At 32.8% G+C, this 22,054-nt stretch overlaps 1 protein-coding gene across 3 annotated transcripts in view; it reads right to left on the bottom strand.

Annotated features, from left to right (window-relative positions):
- LOC124359783 (protein Skeletor, isoforms B/C) overlaps positions 1 to 22,054 on the bottom strand; it is a 176,038-nt gene that overhangs the window by 44,651 nt on the left and 109,333 nt on the right. For all 3 annotated transcript variants that reach the window (XR_006922187.1, XR_006922188.1, XM_046812808.1), the window contains exon 4: positions 11,276 to 11,387. Coding sequence is in view for 1 of the 3 variants with exons in the window: in XM_046812808.1 (XP_046668764.1) it covers positions 11,276 to 11,387 (112 nt within the window). In the remaining 2 variants the exon portion in view is untranslated. The remainder of the gene's footprint in view (positions 1 to 11,275; positions 11,388 to 22,054) is intronic.

The raw sequence follows: 22,054 nt of genomic DNA, 5'->3' as shown, positions 1-22,054 counted from the left end.
AATATTAAGGGGAGAGATCACTCTTTGGGTTAAATATCGTAATTTTAATTTAATTGAGCGTTAGCGAAGCCTATCGCTCGTGGGCTGTTAAATTTAATTTCTGTCTGTCTGTCTACCTATGATACTCTGTCTGTCCGCATGACATCTCAAACTTGAACTGAAGTAGACTTGAAATTGTGCACGATACTTCATATCAGTGTGAGGAACATTGAGTTTGATTATTGTGCATGTCATTCCGTTGGATTTAGCTAAGTGTTAGCAGATATTAGTCTTATTTATATTATCAGAATAAATAAATTCGTAAACAAACTAATATGGGATTTTAACACGTTACATATCAAAACATACAGCCTAATTATATCAACACATCCAATTAAATTTGATGTTTACTTGGTGTGTAACCTTTTATTATTTAAACAATGATATGAAACCCAACTTAAAAAAAAAATATGAATATATCATGTGCTATGATAGTCCGAAAAGATTTCATAAATATGTAGACTTTAAATTTAGCATGACACTGAATTTATTGAAGAATGTGTTCTTTGACGCGTTATTTCCGTGTCAACTTCTTTTCTTATATACATATGCTATAACTGTACGAATATGTATAAATATTGTATTTAGTTTTTAGGTGTTGTATAAGACTCGCATATGATTAAGCAGAAAAGCCAGTAGAGCCTTACACCAAACACAGCGGAGCAAAAAGAAGCTACTTAAGAGCCAAAAAGATGACAAACATGATTAGAACTACTCAACAGGAGAGGTTTAAATCCATAGTAAATAATGTTTTACTTTAATCCTGATTTCAGTAACTTAGGTACATTTTTATTCTGAAATAACTATCCAAAAGGTATGTTTTTCTGAAAATGGGTAACAATAGTACTTAAAATATGTATAGTAGTTTAAAAACTATAAAATATACAAACATTAAAAAAGGCTTATTAAACATTTTTTTTAATTTTTTGTTTGTGTGATAAAAGGAAGGTTAAAATATAAAGGCAATCGATCAATTAGTTTAAAAGTTATTGATTACTAACTAACTAATAATTAGTTATCTAATTAAATAGACATTATGGTATATGTATATGTAGGTGGTTTATCATTTATGGATAAAGTAATTTAAATGAAAATACAGATTTTTGCTTGATGGTCGAAAGCTCGTTTCTAAAAGCCAGTCATCAGTTCCGTGCCTTAATAGAAGCAGTCGGCTTGAGAACGGTTTCAAAATGAATGCTTGTTCCAGTCTGAATCAACTGCTAATTTGGTGGATTTTTCTGCCAATGAAGCGCTTCTGTAGCCGGACATTACGTGGGAAAACTGGGTAATCTGTGGAGAACTCTTTCTAAAAGCTGGGAGAAATAATGTTTATATTGAAGTCAAACAGAATAGGCGCGTGCATTAGGCGCGGTGCTGCGGGAACAGCGTCATGAGCGCCAGAAGAAAAGCGATTTCCGAGTAGGACAATACTAGCGGCATTATGGGTAATCTTTTTTACTTTATCAGTAATATTTCCACAATAACTGTAATACCGAGGGTTGCGCGCGGCGCTGGGGTTTGAATCGACCAGAGCCAGTGCGCATGCGCGCCCGGGCCACAGTACATTCGGGGTTTATCGTAGTAGACCTCCACGTTCGTGGACCTCCTCTACCACTGCCGACTATATTAAATTCTGCTTTCTCATTCGCCCTTTATGACATGTCCGATAATGACACGGTCCTGTAGTACCTCATCGGTACATGTGTCGATGCGGACTCGGCAATTAGGGGCCAGGGATGATAACAATGGCACTGAGCCGTACGCCTGATTTTACCTTGTTGTGGTTGTCATTAAAGAGTGATAGAGATCAGTTTACGTTACACATTGCATGTATAAACCTGTCAATGTTTATAGATATGTCAGGCTAATTACAAGCTGCTCGTTAATAGCTTTACCAATACACCCATTTTAATGACTATGAGCTATCCGATTTGAATTTAAGACTAATGTTCTGTTACTGAAAATAAGAAATTAGTGCTTTCAAAAAGAAACGGTAAATTTCACAAGGATAAAGTATAACAGTTATGAGTTTGAACGAGAATCGTGGTTACAAAGAGTATCTTGAATTGAACTGTGTGACATTAAATAATTACTAATTTTAACATAATGTGATAATACTACAACTTGGTAAAGTTATCTGCAAAAGGCAATTCACCCACCCAATCCAATCAATTAATTACGAACTGACCTCTTCATTACACTAAAAATTAACATTTGTGGGTATGAAGCCAAATTTATCCATTGCAATTTATTTTATGAATCACGCTATTTGAAAACTTTAATATATTTACAGTACTATCAAAGTAAAAATATCTTTATTTTATTATAAAAACTTACACAGATTTAATTTTTGTTTTTCTATTTATTTGTATAAAGGACGTAGGTTTTAGCTTATCAAGAGGTACATGGAGTGATTTTACAACAGGCCCTTCCTGTTTTTCATTGGAGGTAAATTAACTATTTTTATTGATAGTAACACAACATTTTAAATATTGTTTTATTCATTATTTCATAAGGCCTTTCGACGTCAAAGATTCTATCACTTGGTGTAATACTCACAGTTTTAAATCTAAATAGTAACGGTAAAAATTTAACTGTTTGGAAAAATATCCCACTTTCATATGTTTTCCAAATCGCCTTCAATTTGGAACACAATAAACATGGGATAAAGGAATGTTGAAGGACTCTTCTTCGTAAAAATACTAAAAATATTAATACTCGAACATTTTTATTCTTGGATTTCCTGATGAAAATGTTTGAATGCCTTCCCTTTAACCCTTTCCTTAATTACTTACAAAACTGCGAGGAAAACGGTTAATTAAATGGTGAATATGTGAAATCACCTGGAAATTTCCTTATATTACTTCCGGTAATGAGATATTACTGACAAAATGTTTTATAAGATATAAACGAATCGGTTACAAAGTATTGATCAACATTAAGACTTAATCGCAGGAATAATATTTTTGCTATATATTTCTTTAAGTATTTTCTGTCATTAAATATATTCCATTATTTCCCAAATAAATCATAATTCGTTAGATTGTAGTCTGGAGGATAAGATGAAATTTCTAATCCGTTTTGATTAGTTTGAAAATAAATCTTTAAGTCTAATTAACTCGAAAACATTTATACCATAAAAACGTCTTCCATAAATCTGTATGGTAGTTCAAACTGTTTAGGACATACAAAATATTGTTATGTTTAATTTCTGGGTTATGGGGTTAAAACTTTCCTTAGTACAAAAATAAACTTTGTTCGATACTTCTAGAATAAACATCTCGGCGTATGTTGACTGTTCAGTCTATTGCAATCTTTTGTAATGTTGTGTTATGTTTCGAAGTTGTATTGAATAGATGTCGTTGATAATTGATATCCTGGCTTATTGAACTCTTTGAATTAGGAAGGACGATACGCCTCAATGTATTTGCTATTGAAAAAAACTGCATTTCATTTTCAAAGTGAGTAAAATAGTTTCGAGTTTCGCTACCATCGTCTATCTTGAGGTCGCCAGAGAAACTACAGGAATAAGTTAAACAGAGTAAACTTCGAATTGATGCATTAGTTACTTAAAACGGTCTCTTAAACAATCGAGAAACTTTTAGATTACTTGTACTTAGTACTTCTTAAACAGTTTGTTAAGACCCTTTGAGATACAAGTGTGAACTTTGGACTTCGAATGAGTGACATGCGTTATTTAATCATTCAGGCACGATCTAAATGTTTCAAAACTACATTTTTGGGATAAGGTTTTAATTTAACGAGCAATTAGGTCAAAGGTTCTCGAGTTCAAACCATGTAAGGTTTGCTGGTAATAATAAAAGAAATTCCTTTGATTTAGATTAAAAAATCATATTGAACAGGTTCGTAAAATGGAAAAAAGCCTAATGAAATATGACCGTGTGAAAGTAAAAGCAAATTATATTGCAAGGTTCAGGGGAACGCAAAACATATAACTAAGATTGCAAGTAAAATTTCAAATCAACCGTTTTATTAGTTACATGTATGTACATGTGTTATATGTATATGACATACTATTGTACTCATTTTGTTTAAAAATGTATTTATTCTGAGATTTCTAGTTGCCATCACGATTACACTTAAGAACAATGTAAAAATGTTTGCTGACGCTCAGCCACATATCATGTGACGTGCACCATTATCAAACTCGATTTTGCTTATATAAAAATGAAGCTTCATACAAAATTTAAATTCTAGGGGTCAGTTTGTTCTAGAGATATTGTGTGGATATAAAACACATATAGACATACTGACAAACAAAAGTATAAATTTCCCAGCCCTTTTATATATATATATAACAAGACCATATATTTCTCTTTGTATGCATGCGTGTGTTTATGTTTTGTAACGCACTTACCACCGTATTATCATCGTGACGTTATTGACACAGATCTTTTTATTGTGTTAACGCAAGATTTATTTTGCCACTGATCCAAATTTAAGAGGTTACAAACAGTAACAATAAAATTGAAGGCCTCTCCTGTTCTTCATTGGAGGTAACTAACAACTGTTATAGACAGAAACACAAAATGTTCAACAGTTATATTAATTATTTCATCAGCTAACGCTCGGCCAATAATGATCAATACACGGAGATGAAATAGGAACTTTAAGAACAAAGTGCAACATAATTAAATGTGAAGAAAGTTATTACACCACTATTAATTGAGCAGTTTATCATGTTTTGTAAAGCACTGCAAGCTAGACTATAACAATATGTTATAAGTTGTACATAATATACTGGCCAGATATGGGTCAGTATGTGTGGGCACACACTTTACCATATCGTTTTCAGTTCTGCGAATTTAATTAAACGCTTATTACGTGTCAACAATCCACCGACACCGTACAGGTTTTATACACCATGATAGTGATAATATTGTAGCTACAAATAGCAGACAAACATTACCTACAGTTTACAGGCTTGCAATTTCATCAGTTGGCTAGAAGGCTTTGTTGAGGTAACGTTATAATTACGTTATATTGTACAAGTTTCCAATAGCATGAAAGAGATATCGCAACCAGTTGATAATCAATATTGGCTTCTGGGATTTCAGATTCTAACTTGAAGAAAATATACCCTCTACACTTAACAAGTTATTTATTTGAAATATACTCCTTGTTGTTCAAAAATAGTGTAATTATTTATTTCTGTTATAAAAAATTAAAATTAAATATACTGTATGGTTCAGCCATTTAAACTTAGATTGAAAGAGGGAAATTATGTTTCCTAATTCCTTGTGCAACAACCTAACCTTATTGCGGACCCTACCTTATGTGTTGTCAGCAGGGCAAGCCTAACCCTTTCTGCCCAATTTTGAAACGAAATTCTTTACTTAGGTTATAAATTCCAAATAATACCAATATACAAGTAGATAGGGCGAAAATGAAATTTTATCGTGTATACCTGACATTTATCTCATTGAATCACATATTATTATGTTTTTAGATCCAAAATTTAATTTCAAAACAATTCCAAGACCGAAATTAATATGAGTTTACCTAAAACGTTTAGATTCCAAAAATCAGGCTATACATGTAAAAAAATCTACTTTCGGAAGATATATGTATATGTGGTCTCTAAAGATGAATAGAACTTTTTAATAAATGTAAGTGCATCTTGGGTTTAATTAAATATTTATGTTATTTGATATTTTGATAATGAGATGTAAAATTAAAGCAGAATATAACGTGATAAATTATGAATATTCCATTAAAAAAACACAATTTTTTTTTCAAATTAACCTCTTTAATTATGCACTGACCAGATGACCATAGCAGTAAAGTAGAAATAACCATAATGTGACCTAAGTTTAAATACGCATAAGGGGAGCTCAGTGAATTCAAGTCCCCTATATTTTGAAAGACATTTTTACTCAGTAGTTTGTTTTAAGTTAGAACACATTTATGATGTCTGAAAGCTAAACAATATCCTTGGGGGAAAATACTAGAGCTCCTGCTTTGGGGGTATTTTATACAACCTAATACAACCCAATAGTTCAGCCCCGTCGGAAATAATGTTCTGTATACGTCACTGGTTTCTTAAAATAATGATTAGTAGATTTTAACGTTGTAAATAATTTCCAGTCAATTCAAGTAACACAGTTTGGTATTAAAAATGTAGAATTGAACTAAAACTGAAGTTAGTCGTCTGTAATATCGTCTGTTAGTGAGGCAGCGCAGCTCTGCGGCCGGGGATATTTATACATCTGGTATCACAACCGCTCGCCCCTAATACTGAGAAATAGTGGTTCGCAGCGCACTTTAATTTCCCAGAATGGCCTAAGTTTGCTGATAACAGCCGGCAGGAGTCAGCTGACATCGACATTCCACTCAGCTAACAGCCACTTACTCACAGTACACCGCGTACACAGTCTTAAAGTTCGCGCTCGTTAAAGCTCGGCTTATCTTAAAATTAATGTATGTATACTCATTAAGAATACAGTCTACTCTATTTTTACTCGATTTTCCTCGTTAAATTACAAGGTACAAGTGAATGGTGTTAGCAAAGATTTGAATCCACCAACCGTTATTTTTTGGAACCCTTGCGTTTATATTTTTCGTTCATACTCTTACTCTGATTACGATAGATTAGTTTAATGGTAAACGAGTTGGGGTCAAGTTGAACAGGAAATAAATTGTTGTTTCGAATTAGTAAATAACTTATTACTTCGTGTGTGGAGTATGATTTTACAGCCACGAGTGCACTTCTTACGTAAACATAAGCAAAAACTTATTATAAAAATATTTTCTATATTCCTATCTTTCCTTCAAAGTCGACCTGCCCAATGTTTACTTGTGTATTTATAAATATTGTAGATGTATGAGTTGCAGTGTTGTAAGTATGGTTGTGTTTCTTAGTATACGCGACGTATTTAAACGTTATCTTATACGTAATACTTGTTTGTCTTTATACTTAATTGAAGACTTAAAAAAAATATTTCCAATTGTTCCTAAATGGTTTCATTCAAAAATATTCATGCCGAATCACAAAAGTGATGTAAAGAATCGACATTGACGTACAAGTCAAAGCAACATGAAAAATGCCATAATAAAAAATCAATTCAGGTATTTTATTGGTTTAAATTGGACGGATAATAACTGAAATGAGTAATACGATTATGGATTTAAGTATGAATCCAGCATAAACTTAATCAGCAATACAAAGAATTATAAAGATTTACGTTAAGTACATACAAGAATATTTTTCTGCGTTATTTTTATATATTATCAAATATAATGGAGAAAATACATTTTATTTATGAGAAACGTTTTCGTTTAGAGCTGTATTAGACTTCTTGAAACGTTGTAGATTAAAATTATATTTATTTTTATACGTTGAATTAGGTCCTGACGATGTAACGTAACAAAGAGTTTTTGAATTATGGATAAGTAAAAACACGTACAGACGCTAAAAATTGATATCTGTAGTATTGTTTCAAAAATTTCCTTTTTTTATGTAATACACGAGATGTCCAGTATACAGTATTAAGATCTACGTATACACTGTAATTAAACAATGACACCATACTTCTTACGTGTGGTGGGTTTCATCAGATCAATAATATAATAATACACAAATTTATTCGGAAAAAGTAAAGGTTTTAAATTTAAGTATCCCTGGATAATATCCAAGAGAGAGTTCAAATCTCCGAAACTGCGCCTCATAACTCATAAGCTCCGGAACCGGATGTAGGCCTTACTTAATGAGGATAACACCTCTACCGGAAGTGAATGATAAGGGAGTGACGCTGAAACTGACTGATAACGGCAACACGCGCAATAAAATAAAACGTAAGGGGAGGGTGGCTCCCTAGGAGGGGTGGGCTCTGGCGCTTTATATGGTTGTCAATTAACCATTATTGCTGGGGAGCTGGTTTGATTTATAGTTATTGCCGTCAAATAGATATTAGTTGGCTATGTATTGTCAAGGAAGTTTGTTCTTATTGTTTGCTATTGAAACTTTACAGATTTAATTGTTTTAGGTCAGGCTAGATAATAGAAAATAAGATGACACAGTTTGGTGTGGTATTCTTCTTACGTTCTTTACATAAGTCCACATGGTATTCCTGGCCTACGTTGGTACAGAGAGAGAAACCTTGAATGTCAGAATAACAGGATTTGGACATGCGCTATCTCTAACTCAGATCCAAAGTCTGACGTATTAGACCACTCCGCCAATCTCCCAAATATAACAGAGCCAGTCAAACCTTACCCCCGACTAGCTGGAATAACGATCTCAACATTACTGGCTAAGTGACGCAACAAGATTTGATAAAGTCTTAGTAAAGTATTAAGTAAGAATAGTAGCCTAGCTGTGGAAAACTCTCATGCATAAGATGTCAATCGTACCTTAGTATTATGATACTTTTTTAACTCCATGTTTGATAATAAGTAAGTAAATCACATCAATACATATTTTATCATAATCTATAAGAAAATACAAATATTTCTAACTTTCCATTTATTTAAAAGCCTGTTTCAATTAGTTATCACTCCAAATTAATTTAACTGGTTATATTAACAAAACGGAACATTTAAATTTATAGTTCATGATATTCGTCTCTTATGGAAAGGAGAAAAACATGTTTCCCAAACACTCTCGATTACTTTACGTTTCATCTATTATAAATAATGTACACGAAATAATGTTATGGATCTAAGCCCTTTACTAAATGCGTCAACAGTATTACGACGCTAATACCATAAAGAGCCCTTTTATACTCTCTGAAGATTATTGGTAGCTGTTATATGTATGCTGTAAATGTAATAATAAAAAATAACTTTATTTCAAATTTACAGCCTCTATTAAATTTCTAGGCAGTAATTTTTTTAAACAAATAGTTTTTATCAATTACAAATTATGTTTTTAAAACGCACGTTTCTGCGTGTTGCGTCATTGTGTACGATTTATTTTAAATGATTTTTACGTATTTTAATTTGACAACTTGGAGCTGAATGTTTTCGACTCACGAATCCTATGAGTGAGGATTCAAACTAATTACCTTAGCCGAGACCATCATTATCATAAACGTATGTTTAGAGTTATTCCCGATTAGGTAAGCGCATCCTACATCCCAACTTAGATCATTTAAGTACTTCTTGCTCAACGAATTAATAAAAGACAAAATACCAAAACTTTGTTTACAAGGAAAATTGGGTGTTATTTATAAAAGTAATTGCATTTGTTATTCCCTAAATTCAAGGTCCACAGTATCAACAACACTTGTTATCATTGCCAAATTATTTGAGTGTATCAAAACAATGAATTTTGAATACTTTGTAATTCATCAGCCTTTATTTTGTAGGAGGAGAGCTGACCTGTTGTCCGCTGCAGGAGGGAGCGTAATTAAAACTACTAGAGTCAGAGCGCCAAGAGCGCCACTTGACGAGATAATTGCCTTTGAATATTCATTGCTAATTAGAGTTCAAGGGTCACTGGTGCCGGAGGCGAAACAACACAGAGTTCCTTCAAATGTATATCACATTTTTCTCCATTCAACATGTTCTATTAATGAAGTTGTATTCACAATAACAGGTCAGGGCACAAATAAAATGATAAATATCCACACCTATATCCTGTTTTAAACAGTTTAAATAGCTCAATGGTACACTGATTTGTACAGCGATAACCAAGAAGAGAACCGAGTCAAGCAACGTCGAGAGTGGGTGTTCCTCGTCCTTGGTACTGTCCTTGGAAGCGGCCCACTTACCGTTGGTTGGTATTGAGGTGGTTCGTAAGTGAATTTTAAGCCGTTAGTTCCCACATTAAGTGCTAGGGAGGGCTTATTAGCTTTACTGGTATAATAAGACCTACTTTAACTTTAGGTTTTTTTGGTACTAACCACATCCCCTACCGTGGGAAAACAAAGTGTTCTATACAGGTTGTTCACAAAGAGATGTCATAAACTTCTGCGGGTGATAGTATTCACCATTGTTTTGTCGTTGCCATGTTTTGTATTTTATTCTATCACAGCAGTAGGTAGACAAGTGGACAAGCATTAAAATTTCACTTTATCACTATCCATACTTAGTTATAATATAAAATCTACGTAAACAACCAATATTTACAAAAACCCAACTCATATTGTAGAATAAACTTGTGTGCAAGTGTAGACGGTCAGATGTCAGTTAACATGTAAGGGGAATTAAGTACTTAAACTTTAAACTTGTATCTAGACAAGAATATCACACATGTTCTCATGCACGAGTACCAGTGTAAGCGTACCTTATGCAAATCAACCAAAATCTCACAAGGCATGTACTGTTATTACCTAAGTATTCATTTTTTAATTCAAACCCTCGCTTTATGATTTTTAATTCAATAGCTTAAGAAGCATGCGCATAGACATTTTCATCCTGATTATATATGATACTACTTTTAACATTCCGTTCAGAGCCTATTACAAGGGCTTTCAAAGTGTTTCTGAGCAGTACCTTGCCCCATGAGAGTTCTCTATTACATCACACTAGGCTGATTACTTACAAAGCATGCTTAGCATAAAGGGATAATAATAATACATTTCAATCAATAATAGGTTTTCAATATTATTCAAAACGTTGCATAATGAAAAAGTTGAGAATTAAAAACCTTTAGAATGTTTCCTGTTATAACAGTTGGGATTGTAGTAATGTATTGATTTTCTACACTCCAAGCAGTAAAACTCTTTCATAAGACACAATTTATGTGAAAAACTAATGACTTTGGTTTAAAAACATGTTTACAATATTAACATATAAAAATATTAAATTATTTTAAATAATAATAAATTATCAAAAACTGTTAAACGATACTATGTACAACAGTGCTGCTGTGCAAGGTCAAGGTACTTATGGTTTGTTAAAATAATTTTCAAATTTCCACATTTTTATATTTATGTACTCTCACATATTCTGAGCAATACAAGTTTTATCAAGCTCATAGTGGGCAATCAACATTTATGAAACTAGTATTACAAAAATTGTTTATAACGATTTTGTACGTCCATCTTATATTATAGATGAATATAATTAATGATACCATTTTATTGGATGGATTTTGCATTTTCATCAAATAAACATTTAAGATTGGCCGTGTTGAGAATGAGTGTGTGGATGACGATGTTTTATTTTAATGTTCGTGATGATTTTGATCTCAAAGGTGATTTTAAAAGTAAACAACCAAACAAATTGTAGTACGTACAAATACTAATTATAAAAGTTATTTGGAACTCACTGTGAAGCGTCGACACCAGACGGAGAGCCACCGCATGTCTCGGATACGCTTGCCATTGGGCAGTCTCAGGATAACATCGGTCTTGTTGTAGGCGTTCAGGATAGGAGGTTCCCTGAAACACGGAGAATGGAATTGTTATCACTAAAGCGAGGTTTTAGGTATTTTACACGGTAGTTTATCATTATTCGGAGGCCTTTCTGTCCCTATCTACTATTTGTTATTAGGGCTACTATATCAGTAGTAAATAAATATATATGTATTATGGATAAGCTAAAATTTACGAGTACTCACGTGTTCTGAGCTTAAAGTTAGGTAATATCTCTAGGGATTTTTTCCCTCGCCCATATTGCTGGTGAGTGTCATTTTCGATTGGTACTTTCCCGACCGATCGGAAATGAACCTCGCCATCAGTACCTCTAGCGGGAAAACAAAAACATCTCTCGAGATAGCACCCAAATACAAGCTCTGATATCACGTGAACGCTCGTAATTGTCAACTTTAACTTTAGTACTACTAGTAACATATTTGTGATAACCTAATGTACATCCAATTATATAGTTATCTTACTTATACACTTGCGTAATAGCAAGTGGTAGATAGGGACAGACTGGTCTCCAAATGATACCAAAGTACATTTTACACTATATTTTGAGAGCTAAAATCAAAGATTCCTGGTTTGCAATGCGTCAAACCATTGCTAAAACGACTATTAAATTAAATTCAGCCTCTCTGTGGAGGTCTCAAGATTCGGTCCCTCAGTTCCAGTTTAACATTTGCTGGCTGAAGTTGGCTCTCTACAAATAAGCCCTCAATTGTGTAAGCGATGTTACGAGATGGTGTGAACCGACAAATCTAGATGTTAGTTGTGACACTAGCCGCGCAAGAATAAAAACCAACACTGTAGGACCTTACAAAGAAGACTGTAACACTTAACAAAAAAAACCCAAAAAAAGTAAATAAATAAAACTAAAACCAGTATTAAAACATGTGTCATTATCCTTAGTAATTAGTAATTCTAGGACTCAGTTCGTATGATGTATTCAGAACTTCAATCATAGTGGTACTTTAACAGGTTATATTACAACAAATTTTTTAACAGTCATTGGAGCTGGTTAATACGTTCAACGTTTTAGGAATACTACGTTTTGTTGTAAATTTTCATGTCATTACACGCACACAGTGTAATCCTATATTAATACTTCTATTCGCAGGAAGATAAATTAATTATGCATGAACTGTTTATACATTCGAACTCTCCGTTAAAGGATTACCCAAAGTATATTTTTAGTAGGAATGTTTGAAAATATGTCACCAACGTGACAAGAACGATAAAAGTCGAGGTGAAGTATGATGACCAATACGGAGTCTCCTGCGTCACGTGATCCAGAGAACGTGAACAAGAGAGAATTCCGAGGAGATTGAGAATCGGCATGTCCCTACAGGCACCGGGAATCCGGGGTGGCACATTGCCTCCGCTTGTCATATCTTTCCCGCTGTTTACCAAAACGATTCCCCTCATATAATAGCTAAATTCGAAACAATATTTTGGATAATGCCAACCAATACTTTATTCAGAAATTCAATCATCGATGTTCGTTAAAGTCTCTTCCAACCATGCTCAGCGCATTTTTCAACTCTGCAATGGGCGCTTAATTTAACCATTTTATTTCTATAAGATAAATAGCGCATACTTATTTAAAACACAAGAGAAATAACTTGGCATAGTAAATTATTCCAACAAAAAACATCTGAGCTGTCAGCATAGGATATAGTTTAAGATTAGTTTACCATTTGTGAGTTCAGTATAATCTATGTTAACATTCATTTAAATTACATCATGGAAGTCTCTCAAGTATTAAACTATTTTCTCGCAGGTTACTCCGTCTGTTTTAAAATAAGTAAGTGTTCTTTGGTTAGCAAAACAAACACAACCTTTGAGTTGGTTTTAATTAAAAATAGTACATTTTGCATCTCAGAAGAAGAGGTGTTTAAAATGTATTAGAAATTTGAGAAAGTAAAGATGTACTCTATTAACCCATATTGATTCTCCAGTTTGGACGGAGGTTAGATGCGCAGCTGTCTTATAGGAAAGAGTAAATCAGTATATTATAAAGACTTGTTCTGAGTACCACAACACTACCATGTATTCTAGCGTTACAGTATTACACCCTGAGATGAGGAAACGGAAAGTGACCTATCGGGTGACTCCTATTCTAATCAATCAATAACATATCGATAAAAAACAATATTATTGAGGTTATTAATTGGTTGCATTTATGTTGACTGAATTACCTGCTCACAATTCGCCATTGGTTCACCAGTTACTAGGCCTGGTCGTCTAATGGCGCTTTATTGAGTGAGACTTCTGCGTTCTATAATTTCTTTAATACTAATTCCTCGTAAAAATAAATAGTGTTCATTTTGTTATTTTAATACAATTGTTTGAGTCTAGTATTGAAATTTTGTGAATTGCCGTACAATGAGTAGGGCAATTCTAAAAGGTTGCCGGTTTTGGCATTTAAAATAAAATATTCAATTTTATAAAAAACTAATTGTAAATAAATCAACATTTTCAAATAACCTCCCGATTTCACGTACGAAAATTACGTCATTTATGTGGCCTCCTCTACTGCGAGGAGGAACAACTCTGTTCATGAAATTTACTATGACTGCACTTCCATTTCGCCGTATGACTTGACGCCCTGTGACTTTCAACTTTGGGGTTATCTGAAATTGTTGGTGCATGAAAATAAACCCCGAAACATCAGTGACTTTAAGGAGGAAATTTGACGAGTTGACGTCGTTATTTGATTATGATTATGTATTTTTTAATTTTTTTTAATAAATCTCTTAATTTAATTATATGAGAACCGGCGCTTTTTAATCATCCTTTATTTACAAGTCAGGAGTACACCACACCTTGTGTCGCGTAACAGTCTCCGCTGAAGTTCAAAAGTTTTACATCACCTGGCAAACACAAAAGAAAGTGTGTCGGCCTACTGAGCGATAGGCATAAATAACCATCAACCAAACTTCATGGTTCGACATGCAATATTATAGAACTCATTATTTTTTATGTAGAAATGTGGTTTTATGCAAAATTTCAAGTCTACAGATGAAATATTTCTAAACATATCATGCCACAAATATATTCACATTTTTGACGTAACAGGGTTTCATAACAGTGTTTAAATAATAAAAGTCTACCCACCATGTCACCATCGAATGATGTTGTATGTGTTGAGATAATCAGGCTACATGTAAATTAACATGTCACGTTAAAATCTCTTATGAGTGTACTGAGTTTGTCCAATTTTTAATTTATTCTATTATTTTCTCGTCCAAGGAAAAAGGGTTTTCCGTACATTTGTTATCGTTCAGTGAAACAAAAAATCAGTAACACTAAGTTTTGAGATCTGCAATCTGGTCCCTTCTTCAGGTAGAACGAAAACATTCTTTGGAGTAATCCTTTCAGGAATTCAAGTCAGATATAAATTGAGGTAAATATCTGTTGCTCACTTCAACAATAAACCCGAATAGGAATAAAAACACTCGTATTCACGTAACGGTTATAGTGGGCGAGTATATTGAAGTAGCAGCTTCTGTACGCAAATACTGTGCGTGGATGTGCTGTGAGGATAGACTTGTACCGTCGCGTCATTATATTGTTCAGTGTTACTTGTGAGAGTCTATAATAGAAACTATGCCATTGCACCTCCCACTCTCGCCCACATTCACCCAATCATCCTATTGATCTCTATTGATCCACACTAACGAATTTCGAACACTTTAAGGATGCAAGTGATTCCTTTTGTATCAGACTCATCTAAAATTTGCGGGTAATAAGACTAGGAGCCGAGAGTCAATTTGTATAAGCGTACAACCTAGGTTTCTTGAAATCAATTTGTGAGGTATTTCTCCTAAGAAGATCGTGCTAGGTTTTGTAGAGGTCGAATTGTAAGGGTATTGATAGATTTTTTTTTTACATTGAAAAATTTTAAGTTGTTATTAAAAATGTATTGTTTTCTAACACTAAAGCCACTGCCGTTACGTACATTTTTCTTACATATGAATTTGTTTACCATAGTTCACATTCACACAAAGTTCAGTATTATTAATTGATTCTAAAATTGGTATAAAAAAATTAGGCCGGAAAGCCATTTATCATAAACACACCACACTTAAAAGTGTAAACGTTTATGAAGTATAAAAATGGTTACCAGACTTCAACCAAGTGCTCTATGAAATATAAATCTGACATTCGCTATGACATAAGAGAATATTATAAGTATTTCTAGAGAAATCGTACAATGAAGCCTCAAGTTCCTGAAAGGCCAGAGAGTATAAACATATTTTCCCTCTAAATACTTTAGGTAGTATTTTACTTTCTTTTAAACGGGCGTGGAGCTTTGGTGTTACTTTACTTAACTAATTACGTAAACATATAAATCTAAACAAGTGAAACCATAAAAAAGCGGATCTTATAGTAATAACTTCAATGTAAGAGGATACGATAGTATGATTTTACACAATAAAGATATGAATCTTACTTCCACAATCCTTGTTTTATTTTGTTTGTACTCCCGAGACTGGTTTCGATGCCGAAATATCTTTAGTAAGGTTGTAGAAGGAAATAAATGATTTATCTCCTCTGCAGTGTCGTCAATGGTGTTATAAATAAGACACACACAGACATATATATAATATACATAAAAATTTAAAACTACATATTTCATTGGTTGGCATACAGTTATAAATTTATATGTATTTTATATTTATATTTGTGTTTATATATTAAAATCATTGACGAGACTGCAGAGGAATTAAACTATTTACATCTTTGTAAAATATTATTAATGATTATTTTTCGACATCGAAACCGGTCTCGGGAGTAAAAAAAAATAGGTAAAAGGGGGTTTAATGTACATAATTTATCTGATTATTATCCCATTAATCGGGAGGCTAATAAACACGAACAACACAGATGATACAACAATTTGTAATATATTAATAATTACAGTTTCTCATTGTATAGGCTAATGTAATTGGTTGCTGAAGGAAAAACGCTTTGTGATTAGAAATATCCTCCTAGACACAGTCCTCGCTATGCTCTCTAACACTTTCTTTCGAATTTTATTAAGTAACGTCAATTAATTATTCTTTATTGTCAGTTATACAATATTTCTAATGTAACCATTGCAATGTGTAAATGTAAATAGTGTTCTATCTACGTATTATCACGATTACAGTCGCAATCATTAACATATCTTTATGAAACTGGATACGTTTTACGAGTGAATGTCTATGTAATTGTTTTGTTAGGCTGATCAGGCAGAAGGTTTTTGAAGTAAAATTAGCATTCTGAATAATTGGTTAATATAATCTACATTATATTAACCAATGACGAGATTCTGGCGCACACCTCTGCAACAAGAAGGAGGAGGCGCAGGATCAAATCTTTATATTTATAATTACTATAAATACAACGTTTGACGGATTTTCATCAAAATTGGTATGAACATCTACGGAACAAACTACAAATCGAAAAAGGTTTGACGCCAAGTTGGTGGATTTTAAGAAACAAAAAAGATGTTCTTCAATACTACTTGACTAGACATACTACAAGTCATCTTGAGGTTGGATAGATTTGGACCAAAAATGGTAAGTAACCAAGGATGGTTTCTCAACACTCTTTGAAACAAGGGTGTGGGGCTCTAGGATCAAAACCATTCCATGTTCTATGGAATGAATGTGAACACCTTTGAAGTTTTTGTTTGTTTTGAATTCTGAGCCTAGAGAGCAGATCTCTGGGCCAATAAAAATATCGGTACAAACGAGAAGTTGCCACACGGCGGGAACTCCCTGAAACCTGAAACTCCTCGAGTAAAGATCATCCAGAGACCAGGACCTGTCAGAGGGCGTAGTCTTCCAATATCTTCCAGAAGCCGAAGCCGAATGTTCAGAGTTCAAAATCTACCAGAGACCAGAAGCGTTGAGTGTCTAATAGTTAAATTTGCATTTATAGACTTTTAAGAACAACTTGGTCTGGTGCTCGTAGCTCTCATTGTACTAGTCTTATGAACTGCAATTAAAATCTACCAGTCTTGTGGTGGATGAACCTTAAGTCTTTACTGAAGTGGAAATATTAGGAAAAAATAATTTATCGGAAACTACACTGTGGGACATTATAATGGAGCTCTCACTATTCTCAACGTTCAAATAGTTTAAATCCTTCCACTTTTGTCAGAACGTCTGTATACAATTGTTCCCGTAATGTTTTAATTGTATTATCAAGACTGTTAAAATGAGATGTGATCTAAAATAGACTTTTCACTGATTTCCTGTCACATTACCAGAAAGTGGTGTCGCTGATGGGTTAAACAAATGGCTTACTATTCACATCCTACAGCGATATATACAGTTTAGACTCCGTAATTGAAAGCTATAAAAATTATTAGGGTTATCCCTACAGCTACTCGATTCTGTGAGATCCTGAACTGTAGACACCACGCTACCGAATTTGACTTCACCAGTCCACTTGAAAGATTGGTCCTTCTTGGGAATATAGTTTCGTCTGATTCGTCGAATTTAGATGTGCTCTCAATTGCCTGGCCACCTGACGACAAATTTTCAAATTTGGTAGTTTTGTCCTCTTTAAATTTGATATATTTGAACCTGCTTGTATATATTGATTTGATTTGCTCCGTTACATTGATTATTTAGTAGTGTATACGTATGGTTATATTTATTCCTTCTTATTTTCTGGTTGCTATATTTATCACGTTATTAATTTTTGTTAATATTTATTACTGTATATTTATACTTATTTCCCATAAATGCTATTTAATTTATTACTGTTCGAATTCGAAATAACTGTATTTTTTAATTATATACAGACATAATCTTGCACGTTGAAATGGCTGCTTGCCGATGGTAAGTAAATCAAAATAAAACAAAGTATAAATATGTAATTACCGCGATAGATTAAATATGAGAGAATATTCATTCCAAAACAAAGCGGAGTTCCTGAAATAGATCTAAAGAACAGGACCAAATTATGCTCCGTCTTGGAATATAATATTACATTAACCTCAATCAAAGTCAACTAATTAAATCAATACAGATTCCGGCAGTGCAAAGCATAGTGTACACGTGAGGAAGACGTTGGCACAGTTAATTCTGTGGCAACACCCACGTTTGAAACTTCTGCTGTCTACAGGAGAGAAGCGACTGAGATTATATAATACTGTCAGCTTCATAATTACTCTCAATAACCACCTTCAAAGCATAGTGTACACGTGAGGAAGACGTTGGCACAGTTAATTCTGTGGCAACACCCACGTTTGAAACTTCTGCTGTCTACAGGAGAGAAGCGACTGAGATTATATAATGCTGTCAGCTTAATAATTACTCTCAATAACCACCTTCAAAGCACAGTGTACACGTGAGGAAGACGTTGGCACAGTTAATTCTGTGGCAACACCCACGTTTGAAACTTCTGCTGTCTACAGCAGTGTACAGCAGTGTTCAAAGCAGTGTGGGAACGTTTCATGTTATTCCTGGAAGGTGGTTGCTCTTTGGCACGGGTGAATCAAGCCAATCACCTTTACAAGAACAGTCATGATTAAATTAATTTAATATCTATTGAACCAAAGTTATTATGCATAATAAATCGATATATCTATATTAAAATACGATGAACAGGCTTTTTATATTCATTGGATAATTTTTCGACACCTTCCAATTGCAATTGTAATGGTTTAAATAATAATTTGCAAATTGTACTTAGGCGATCCTTTTCACTAATCAAATCATAATATCTAATACATCATTTTGTTCGTTAAACCATAAAAATTAAATTGTGTTAAAACCTCATTAAGTGTATTGATTTTTAATTAACTTTTTACTATTATTTAACTTTTGATTATTATGAAACAACATTAATTCTAAAAGTATATCTTGGAATATATAATATAAATATTTGTATTTAAGACAGAAAGACTTACAAAGACGCTACTTATGGAATATATCTAATCGATCGAGTTCGGTTTGCTGTATTTTCTTGGGAGGGCTAAACAAAACGAAATAAGCTAAAAAATACTCAGATTAAGATACTATATTAACCAAATATTTCAAACGTTAGGTAGCGCTATTCATTTTTTAAACCCGCTGCTATAGTATATAGGTATTATTCTATATAGGTACATATATGGAGAAACATAATGAAAACAGAGCCATTAATATGAGGCTTTTAATTAGTCTACGACAATTTTGTGATGAAGTAAACGGTATCAACAATATTTAAATATATTGCGATTAATATGAAAATATATTGTAAGGTATAGATAAATACTATGATATTAAAAATTGTTTAGATAAATTAAACTGATAATGCAAAATAGAAATAAACATTTTACACACGTTGAAATGGCTGTAAATTTATACATTCATTAACTATACAAGCGTAATAAAATGAATATCCAAAATCCGAAACTTCAAATATTTTAATAACTTTCAGGTTTTAAAATGCTTATTACAGAAAGAAAAGAATGAAATTTATTTCTTAAAGAAAGTAATATACATCTGATATTTTTCTTGTTAGACAGTCAAGCCAAAAATAATTTTCTTGAAAATATTCTTTTAAATGTAAACAAAATACAAAAACAAAGATGTTATTGTTACACACTATTTATATATAATCAAAACCATTTTCTTAGAGATATAATTCTTTTAAATGGAGTTCATTTAAAATATCCTATATATCCTTTTTTAATTGGATGCTAAGTATTGACATAATTGCGGCAAATTATAGATCGGAAATTCATTTCACTTAAAAAAAAAACTATATATTTAATTTTATAAACAGATTAATATGGTTTAAAGTACGCTATAGTGTAGAAGTAGATATTCCCAAGGAAAATACAGCATTACGTTGTGCAAGATAGTCATTAGCCAAAAACTGTTGATATATTTTTGGCTCCATATATTAAACCTTGCCCAGGTGTAGGCCGCCGAGCGGCCAGCTTTAGCTGTCCCTTAATCATTACGTACCACACTACTCACCCCATAGCTTGATGATATACGTTAGCAAATAACCATAGTCTACCAATAATTTACCATAGCACACACCCCATAGCATGCATAATGATTTGCGTTAGTACATAACCATAGTCTATCAATAATTGACCATAGCACACACCCCATAACTTGCATAATGATTTGCGTTAGTACATAACCATAGTATATCAATAACTGACCACAGGACACACCCCATAGCTTGCATAATGATTTGCGTTAGTACATAACCATAGTCTATCAATAATTGACCACAGCACACACCCCATAGCTTGCATAATGATTTGCGTTAGTACATAACCATAGTCTATCAATAATTGACCACAGCACACACCCCATAGCTTGCATAATGATTTGCGTTAGTACATAACCATAGTCTATCAATAATTGACCACAGAACACACCCCATAGCTTGCATAATGATTTGCGTTAGTACATAGCCATAGTCTATCAATAATTGACCACAGCACACACGCCATAGCTTGCATAATGATTTGCGTTAGTACATAACCATAGTCTATCAATAATTGACCACAGCACACACCCCATAGCTTGCATAATGATTTGCGTTAGTACATAACCATAGTCTATCAATAATTGACCACAGCACACACCCCATAGCTTGCACAAAGATAATATGTTAGGACAAACAGATTAAATTCGTTTCACGGTTATAGAAACATTTTTGTATTATGTTTCTACTTTGTGAATAATTATAGTTCTTAAAATCAGCTCCTCTACTAAAAAGAAAATTTTTACTTGGACTTTTCGGCATTGCGATTGATAAGCTAAAGCCTTTGTAAGCAAAATAGAAAGTCTTCCATATAGTGAAGAGTAGGTCCATAAATTGAACAGATGTAGTTAAAAAATGGAATCCTAAGTAAGTCCATAATTTATTAAATGCTTATTTACTCTCACTTCTATTCATAAAAGCTTATAAACAAAACTGTTCGTATATATCTTAGAAATAGAAGAATACGATTCATTAAACAATGAAATTGCCTATATGTAGCTTTTATGATAAGTTTACAGTGTTTCGAGCAAACTCATCTGGTAATTGTGTTGTAAATCTGTTTGTATATTTTATAACTGTTATATCTTTATTTAGATGTTTTCATTGTAAGACATATAATTATATAGGCCTATATATAAATATTTTTTATATAATATAATATATATATATATATATATATATATATATATATATATATATATATATATATATAGGCTATTCCAAACCTAATGCAATTTTTATTCGATTAATTTCTTAAGACATGTCGTTCTAAATGTCGAAAAACCCTTCATAAACAACTTATATTAACAATACTTTCTATTTACTGCACATTTTGAATGTCCACTAGAAGCAATGCATGAAATATATTTGTATAACTAAATTTAATAGTTTCCACAGTTTTTCTAAATTTTAGAAAATGTATAAGAAAATTCCCTGATTGTTGTAGCACAAAACATTTATATCTCCGCATTTCAAAACTCTGTTGACCTTTCAAATATTGTTTAACACCTCTATATATGCAGCTTTTCATCGTTAGTTGAAAACAAAGAGCAGAACAAGTATTAAACTATGATAACTATTAAATTTAGTTATACACATATATTTCATGCATTGGTTCCAGTGGGCATTCTAAATTTGCAGTAAATATAAAATATTATTAATCTAAGTTGTTTATGAAGTTGTAAAGGGTT

Source organism: Homalodisca vitripennis, chromosome 4 (assembly GCF_021130785.1).
Source record: "Homalodisca vitripennis isolate AUS2020 chromosome 4, UT_GWSS_2.1, whole genome shotgun sequence".
In the NCBI taxonomy this organism is placed as follows: domain Eukaryota; kingdom Metazoa; phylum Arthropoda; class Insecta; order Hemiptera; family Cicadellidae; genus Homalodisca; species Homalodisca vitripennis.
The sequence above is the reverse complement of the archived record's forward strand: the minus strand, read 5'-3'. Positions and strand labels throughout refer to the sequence as shown.